General features: G+C 39.8%; 1 protein-coding gene across 1 annotated transcript in view; it reads right to left on the bottom strand.

Annotated features, from left to right (window-relative positions):
• Positions 1 to 510: 510 nt before the first annotated feature.
• The window catches only part of LOC122911534 (olfactory receptor 6F1-like), a 63,905-nt gene continuing 54,780 nt past the window's right edge, over positions 511 to 9,635 (bottom strand). The window contains 2 exon segments of the mRNA XM_044256339.1: positions 511 to 1,103; positions 1,106 to 1,471. Coding sequence (XP_044112274.1) covers positions 511 to 1,103; positions 1,106 to 1,471 — 959 coding nt within the window.

Raw genomic sequence — 9,635 nt, 5'->3', positions numbered from 1 at the left:
AAAATACCTAATTGAACTATGGGCCTAAACCAGCCTATTTTCCTATTGTGAATGGCTTGTGAGGAGGGAGCTGGTGTGTTTTATCTCTTTATTATTATGGCATTGTACTGATATTCTTTTTTTTTTAAAGATTTCATTTATTTATTTGACAGAGAGACATCACAAGTAGGCAGAAAGGCAGGCAGAGAGAGAGAGAGGAGGAAGCAGGCTCCCCGCTGAGCAGAGAGCCCGATGCGGGACTCAATCCCCGGACGTGAGATCATGACCTGAGCCGAAGGCAGCGGCTCAACCCACTGAGCCACCCAGGTGCCCCTGTACTGATATTCTTAAACATAGTAATTACGAATATCTATTGTAGTAGAATTCAAACAAAAATGTAAAGTACAGAGAAGGGTCCATATTAGCTGGTATCAATTTCATAATAATTTTCAATACTTACCTTTAACAAGTGAAATTTGGGAATCCATTATAAATTGAATATTTTAGAGTATGTCTCAAAACATTCATATATCATGCTAAGAGCAATTTCTTTTGTGCTAGAGTTTTTCTGAGAGCTTTCTTCACATCTTTGTTTCTCAGGGTGTATATGAGAGGATTTACCAAAGGGGTAACCACACAGTAGAAACCTGAGATGACTTTGCCAATAGTGAAATTGTTCTTGGCTGGAGGGCGAACATAAGCAAAGATAATGGTGCCATAATAGATAGAGACCACAGTGAGGTGGGAGGAACAGGTGGAGAAAGTTTTCTTCCGAGCCTCCGGGGAAGACAGTCTGATTATTGTCACCACAATATGCCCATAGGAAGACATAGTAAGAAGGAAAGAACTTAGAATCACAACAGAGCTACATGTGTACCCCAAAGCCTCTACCAAAAATGTATCTGAGCAGGAGAGTTTAAAAATGGGGTCTGAGTCACAAAAGAAATGGTTGATCTTCTGGGGACCACAGAAGTTTAGGTGAGAGATGAGTATGGTTGGTAGGAGAGGAGCAATAAAGCCCCCAATCCAAGATCCATCTGAAAACCGCAGGCACAGCTGAAGACTCATGAGAATTGAATACCTTAAAGGGCTGCAGATAGCCAGGTACGGGTCATAGGCCATCAAGCCAGCAGGATGCACTCTGTAGCTCCCATGGAGAAAAAGAAGTAGTACTGGGTTATGCAACCAGAAACAGAGATGGTAACAACCTGTGAGATGCAGGTGGCCAGCAATTTAGGCACTGTGGCTGTGGTGTACCAGATCTCTAGGAATGACAAATTTCCTAAGAAAATGTACATGTGCGTTTGGAGTGTGATATCCATAAGAACAATGAAAATGATGAGGGTATTTCCCATGAGGGAGAGCAGATACACAGTGAGAAATATCACATTGATGTGTTCTACTGTACTTCTAGTTTCAATCTCATTGATCTGTGCTCTAATCTTGATTATTTCCTTTGTGTTTGTGGTGTTGATTTCATTTGCTGTTGATTCTGCAGTTGTTTAAGTTGTGAAGACAGCTGGTGTATTCTGGATTTTTCGTTTTTTGAGGGCATCTTGGATGGCTATATATTTCTGCCTTAGGAATACCTTTGTTGTATCCCATAGGTTTTGGACCAAAGTGTCTTCATTCTCATTGGTTTCCATGAATGGTTTAAGTTTTTCTTTGATCCCCTGGTTGATCCAAGCATTCTTAAGCAAGGTGGTCTTTAGCTTCCATGTGTTTGAATTCCTACCAAACTTTTCCTTGTGGTTGAGCTCCAGTTTCAAAGTATTGTGATCTGAGAATATGCCGGTAATAATGTCAATCTTTTGGTATCAGTTGAGTCCTGATTTGTGACTAGTATGTGGTCTATTGCTGAGAAGGTTCTATGTGCACTTGAGCAGAATGAGTATTCTGTTATTTTAGGATGGAATGTTCCATATCTATCTATGATGTCCATTTGGTCAAATATGTCATTCAATGCTCTTGTTTCTTTATTGATTTTCTGCTAGGATGATCTGTCTATTACTGAGAGTGGCATGTAAAGATCTCCTACAATTAATATATTCTTATCAATATGACTCTTTATCTTGATCAACAGTTTTCTTATGTAATTGGCTGTTCCCATATTAGGGGACATATATATTTATATTTGTTAGATCTTCTTGGTGAATAGACCCTTTAAGAATGATGTAGTGAGGGCACCTGGGTGGCTCAGTGGGTTAAGCTGCTGCCTTCGGCTCAGGTCATGATCTCAGGGTCCTGGGATCAAATCCGGCATCGGGTTCTCTGCTCAGCAGGGAGCCTGCTTCCCTCTCTCTCTCTCTGCCTGCCTCTCCGACTACTTGTGATTTCTCTCTGTCAAATAAATAAATAAAATCTTTAGAAAAAAAAAAGAATGATGTAGTGACCTTCTGTATCTCTGACTAGTCTTTAGTTTTTTTTTTTTTAAAGATTTTATTTATTTATTTGACAGAGATCGCAAGTAGGCTGAGAGGCAGGTAGAGAGAGAGAGAGAGGCAGAAGCAGGCTCTCCACTGAGCAGAGAGCCCGATGCAGGGCTCGATCCCAGGACCCTGGGATCATGACCCGAGCTGAAGGCAGAGGCTTTAACCCAATGAATGAGCCACCCAGGCGCCCCCAGTCTTTAGTTTAAAACCTAAATTATCTGATATGAGAATTGCCACCCCAGCCTTCTTTTGAAGCCCATTGGCATGAAAGATGCTTCTCCATCCCTTCACTTTCTGTCTGGGTGTATCCTTAGGTTCAAAATGTGTCCCTTATAGACAACATATGGATGGGTCCTGTAGTTTTATCCAATGTGCAACCTTGTACCATTTTATGGGTGCATTTATGTTTTCACATTGAGATGATTGTGAGAGAGAAATTTTTATTGACATACTGTTACCTGTGAGGTCTTTGTTTCTATAGATTGTCTCCAAAAATTTCTGTTCAATGATATTCTTGGTTTTCTTCCTCTTTTATAGAACCCCCCCTTAATATTTAGTGTAGTACCAGCTTGGTGGTCACATACTCTTTTAATCCTTGCTGGTCTTGGAAGCTCTTTATCTCTCCATCCATTTTAAATGTCATTCTTTCTGGATAAAGTATTCTTGTCTGTATGTTATTCTCATTTAGTGCCCTGAATACATCTTGCCAGACTTTCCTGGTTTGCTAGGTTTTCTGTTGACAGGTCTGACATATTCTGATGGCCTTTATCTGTATGTAAGGAATCTCTTTCCCCTAGCTGCTTTCAATAGCTCCTGCAAAAAATTATGATTCATAATTCACAATCAGATGTCTCTACATCTTTCTAGATTCTATGCCCTTTGGGGGAGACTTTTTTGCCTCTAGGACATGACTGCTGGTCCCATTCAACGATTCAAAAAACTTTTATGGAGAATTTATTCAACTATATCCTCTGGTCTTCTTTCTTTCTCCTCCCCCTCAAGGATTTCAATAATTCTGTCATTGGAACATTTTTTGTCATCATTTATTTCCCTGATTCTGTTTTCATGACTTCTAAGTTGTTTGTTCCAGGCCTCCTCCTGATCCTTTTTCTCTATCAGTTTGTCCTTTAGATCACTAAGTCTATCTTCTGCCTCAGTTACCCTAGCTGTTAGAGAGTTTAGATTAGAGTAGAACTCATTTGAGGGCATTGTGAACATCTTCCCTGGTGCCTTTCACTTCTGCCCTTGTCATTAAAGGCTTTCTCCAACCTAGCCATTGCCTCATAATTGTTAGCCTGAATTCCCTTTCTGACATACTGTTTATGTTCATATCCAATAGCTCCGATGGAGAGGATAGTTTCTGAATTTTACATCTGTAGGGCATTCCTCTTCCTAGTCATTGGTGAGAGATGGTTGAGGGGATGTGTAGCTTAATGTATCAACCGGAGTGCATGCAAGGTGCACCCTGGAACACTTCTGAGCAATCAGGGTTCCCACCAAAAAGAAAGAAAAGAGATAGAGAGAGGGAGAGGAAAATAAAAAAAAAAAGAACACCCTGCTCAAATGGGCCCCAAAGGTAATATTTATAAATTATAGAAAAAATACCAGACAAACAAAAAGGTCAACAAAAGTTAATGACAAAGAAAAAAAAAAGTAACCCAGCCAAAATAAACCCCACATATAAGATTTATATACTACCAGAACAAAAACAAATAGACAGAAACAATGACAGAAGAAAAAGATGGGAGGGTGATTATAAAGTCTCATTGAGGGCATGAAGATTATTTTGAAACTTCCTGCTTGTATCTTGATATCTTTGTTAAAGGACTCAACTTTCCTCAGATAAGGGGGGATTAAAACTGGTAGTACTGACTGTGGAAAGAGGATTACCTTGAAGCTTATCTCTACATAAATATTTTAAAAAATAGAAAAGCAAAGAAAAACAAAGGAATGTATAAAAAATTCAAGTTAAAAGGTTATTATGGAATTTGTACTGAACATCTCATTGTGATGGTGAATAGGTTAAAATTATTAAAATATCAAAAATAATGAGAATAGTGGGAATGAATTAAAAAGAATTTGTATCTCTGAAGTAGTGGTAGTTGTCTTCTTGTTTTTGTTTGTTTGGTTGTTTTTGTTTTCCCATCTGGATTTCTGGGGGATGGGCCTGCCACATGGTTTTTCAGGCAGTCTTGCTAGAATTGAGTCCTCCTGCCCCCTATCAAGTGACTGGGGCCTTGAGGAAACTGGTTTTTTAGGCTTTTGTTCTCTGAAATTTTTTTTCTGTTTTTCTCCCCTTGGTGGCTTTTTGCAGTTTTTTGGATGTTTATAGGAAAGCAAACTACACCCAGACCTCTGTCTCAGAGAGAAGGCTCAGTCTGTTCTCCTCTGGGTGCTCCAGAGCACATAAACACCCCTTCTGTCACCAGCAGACCATGTCCCCACTCACAGTCTCAGGGGTCACAGGTGGTCCAGCTTGTACTCTGGTGATACCAAAACCAGGAGAAGTTATTAGTCCAGAGAGCTAGCTTCCACCGGTCCTCCTTGTGGCTGTCTGTGCAAGTCCAGACCTCCAGAGAGATCCCAACCAGAGAAAACACTCTTAGATTTTCCCGAAGGCCAGGGCTGGGAGTGTTCAGACCCTTGGCCAGTTCTAGAGAGCACCAGCTAGCGCCTACATGGACCTCTCTCAGGGGAAGGTGTGGAGTGCAACTCAGACCCCAGTAGCACAGCACGTGTGCAGAATGCAAAAGGCTGTGGTTCTGGAGAGCGCCAGCCAGCATCCACACCAGACTCTCTCACGTGCACCACCACCCAGATGCTCTCACAGGCGCCAGTGGCTCACGGACCAATGCCTGACTTCTTGGCCACACTCTCTCTAACTCAGTGACAGCGGTGTCTGTCCTGGGTCTGTGTGTTTAAGCCCCTGTCCCCAACTGCCTGATTCCACCAATTTCCCCTTAAGATCTTTTGCTCTTGTTGAATGTTTTCAAACAGACTTTAAGTTAATGCTGGTCCCCAATCACAGGGCACTCTTGTATTGGGGTATTACTTTTCAATGGGTTGCTTCTGGTGGCTCCCTCCCCCTTTTGTTTATCTTCCAATATCAGCCCAATGTTCTCACTCTGCTTTACCTGTCCACTGGCATCTTCTGCCCCCTTAGAGATCTGGAAGTGTATAATTCTAATCTCAGATTGATTTCATGAGTGATCAGAGTTCTTTGATTGATAATCAGCTCACTTTAGGAGACCGGTTGAAACAGTGCCTCCTACTTCCCTGCCATCTTGTCTCCAACATCTTATTGAAACTCTTTTGAGGGAAATAATCAGTAGTGCAATTCCAGGGTCATAGGGTAGCTCTATTTTTAACTTTTTGAGGAACCTCCACACTGTTTTTCAAAGTGGCTGTAACAAAGATACAGATGCACCCCAATGTTCATAACAACAATGTCCACAATAGCCAAACTGTGAAGGAGCCAAAATGCACTTCAACAGATGAATGGATAAAGAAGATCTGGTACATACATCCAATGGAATATTACTCAGCCATCAGAAAAGATGAATATCCATGATTTGCATCAACATGGATGGAACTGAAGGAGATTATGGTAAGTGAAATGAGTCAGACAGAGTAAGGTAATCATCATATGGAGTAGCATGGAGGACATTAAAAGAAGGAAGGGAAATATGAAGGTGTGGGGAATCAAAGAAGGAGATGTACCACAAGAGACTATGGACTCCTGGAAACAATCTGAGGGTTTCAGAGGGGAGGGGGGTAGAGAACATGGGGTAGCCCGGTAATAGCATTTTGTAATGAGCAATTTGTAAGGAGCAACATTTTGTAATGAGCACTGGGTGTTATACACAAATAATGACTCATTGAACACTGTATAAATAAATAATGATATACTATATGGTGACTAACATAACAAATAAAAATATAAAAAAAAGAAGGAAGTTCTTGAACTGATTTGCAAAAATATTTATTTATTATTGCTTTCAGTATAGTCTCTGTATTTGACAGCTTACTTGGGTCTTACGGTCAGTCTTTTTCAGGTTATCCTGCTTGGAATTTTTTGAGATTTTTAAATTCATATTCCTGTCTTATCAAATTTGAGAAGTTTCCATCATTGTTTTTCAAATAGTATATTTGTCCCTTTCACTTTAATCAATTTCTGAGAATCCCATAATGCATATACTGGTCCATTTAATGATTTCCCACCTGTACTTTCACTTATATTCACATTTCTTCATCCCTTTGTATTTCTGTTCCTCAAAATCAATAATTACAATAGCCCTGTCTTCACTTTCTTTGACGTATTATTGTACCTGACTGTTTAAAACTTCTGTTGCATCTCTCTAGCAAATTTTTCATTTTATTTTTTGTAATTTTCAGCTTTAGAACTTCTGTTTTCTTTTTTTTTAGAATTTATATCTCTTTTTTATATTCTCATTATGTTTTGACATCCTTTTAAAAATATTTAGGCTTGCATGCTTGGAAAAAAAATAAATAAATATTGGGAAAAAATAAAAATATTTAGGTATTTGTGTTTTATTTAACTATAAGAGTATGTTAAAGGAAGTTTAAATTTTAGTCTAGTAATTCCAAGGCTTGTGTCCTCACAGAAGTTTTATGTAAGTATTAGTTGTTTTTATGCAGAAACCATGTTTTCCTACTTCTTTGTAAGCTTTGTGATTTTTTGTTCTTATTGTTGAAAAAAAGACACTTGAAAACACACATATTCTCCCATATTATACCAACTATTTCTTAATATCAGTCATTAGAGTACCATGCAAATAGTTTAACTGGCTTTAAATTTTTCTGTGTTCTTCCAATTCATTCCTCCCCTACTCATGACTCTGGCACCTAGTGCAAGTTTGAATTCTCCATAGGCTTATTTTTCCCAGGATATTATGTGATTGGAATTAATATCCAGGATATACGGTTTCTTTAATTAAAATATGCATTTAAGCATGTTCTGTGTCTTGAATGATTTGACAGCATATATGTTTTTTTCTCAATTTATTTATTTTCAGAAAAACATTATTCATTATTTTTTCACCACACCCAGTGCTCCATGCAAGCCGTGCCCTCTATAATACCCACCACCTGGTACCCCAACCTCCCACCACCCCACCACTTCAAACCCATCAGACTGTTTTTCAGAGTCCATAGTCTCTCATGGTTCACCTCCCATTCCAATTTATCCAAATTCCCTACTCCTCTCTAACGCCCCTTGTCCTCCATGCTATTTGTTATGCTCCACAAATAAGTGAAACCATATGATAATTGACTCTCTCTGCTTGACTTATTTCACTTAGCATCATCTCTTCCAGTCCCGTCCATGTTGCTACAAAAGTTGGGTATTCATCCTTTCTGATGGAGGCATAATACTCCATAGTGTATATGGACCACATCTTCCTTATCCATTCGTCCGTTGAAGGGCATCTTGGTTCTTTCCATAGTTTGGCGACTGTGACCATTGCTGCTATAAACATTGGGGTACAGATGGTCCTTCTTTTCACGACATCTGTATCTTTGGGGTAAATACCCAGGAGTGCAATTGCAGGGTGATAGGGAAGCTCTATTTTTAATTTCTTGAGGAATCTCCACACTGTTCTCCAAAGAGGCTGCACCAACTGGCATTCCCACCAACAGTGGAAGAGGGTTCCCCTTTCTCCACATCCTCTCCAACACATGTTGTTTCCTGTTTCGTTAATTTTGGCCATTCTAACTGGTGTAAGGTGATATCTCAATGTGGTTTTAATTTGAATCTCCCTGAGGGCTAATGATGATGAACATTTTTTCATGTGTCTGATAGCCAGTTGTATGTCTTTTTTTTTTCCTTTAACTTTATTTTTTCCCAATTTATTTATTTTCAGAAAAACAGTATTCATTATTTTTTTCACCACAACCAGTCCTCCATGCAAGCCATGCCCTCTATAATACCCACCACCTGGTACCCCAACCTCCCACTCCCCTGCCACTTCAAACCCCTCAGAATGTTTTTCGGAGTCCATAGTCTCTCATGGTTCATCTCGCCTTCCAATTTACCCAAAAGCACATACCCTCCCCAATGTCCATAACCCTACCCCCCTTCTCCCAACCCCCCTCCCCCCAGCAAGCCACAGTTTGTTTCATGAGATTAAGAGTCACGTATGGTTTGTCTCCCACCATATCCCATCTTGTTTCATGGATTCTTCTCTTACCCACTTAAGCCCCCATGTTGCATCACCACTTCCTCATATCAGGGAGATCATATGATAGTTGTCTTTCTCCGCTTGACTTATTTTGCTATGCATGATACACTCTAGTTCCATCCATGTTGTTGCAAATGGCAAGATTTCGTTTCTTTTGATGGCTGCATAGTATTCCATTGTGTATATATACCACATCTTCTTGATCCATTCATCTATTGATGGACATCTAGGTTATTTCCATAGTTTGGCTATTGTGGACATTGCTGCTATAAACATTTGGGTGCACGTGCCCCTTTGGATCACTACATTGGTATCTTTAGGGTAAATACCCAGTAGTGCAATTGCTGGGTCATAGGGCAGTTCTATTTTCAACATTTTGAGGAACCTCCATGCTGTTTTCCAGAGTGATTGCAAAAGCTTGCATTCCCACCAACAGTGTCGGAGGGTTCCCCTTTCTCCGCATCCTCGCCAGCATCTGTCATTTCCTGACTTGTTGATTTTAGCCATTCTGACTGGAGTGAGGTGATATCTCATTGTGCTTTTGATTTGTATTTCCCTGATGCCGAGTGATATGGAGCACTATTTCATGTGTCTGTTGGCCATCTGGATGTCTTCTTTGCAGAAAGGTCTCTTCGTGTCCTCTTCCCATTTCTTGATTGGATTATTTGTTCTTTGGGTGTTAAGTTTGTTAAGTTCTTTATAGATTTTGGACACTAGTCCTTTATCTGATATGTCGTTTGCAAATATCTTCTCCCATTCTGTCAGTTGTCTTTTCATTTTGTTAACTGTTGCCTTTGCTGTGCAAAAGCTTTTGATCTTGATGAAATCCCAATAGTTCATTATTGCTTTTGCTTCCCTTGCTTTTGGCGATGTTCCTAGGAAGATGTTGATGCGGCTGAGGTCAAAGAGGTTGATGCCCGTGTTCTCCTCAAGGATTTGGATGGATTCCTTTCTCACATTGAGGTCCTTCATCCATTTTGAGTCTATTTTTGTGTGTGGTGTAAGGAAATGATCCAATTTCATT

Source organism: Neovison vison, chromosome 1 (genome assembly GCF_020171115.1).
Source record: "Neovison vison isolate M4711 chromosome 1, ASM_NN_V1, whole genome shotgun sequence".
Taxonomy (NCBI): Eukaryota; Metazoa; Chordata; class Mammalia; order Carnivora; family Mustelidae; genus Neogale; species Neogale vison.
This window is presented reverse-complemented; position numbering and strand designations above follow the sequence as displayed.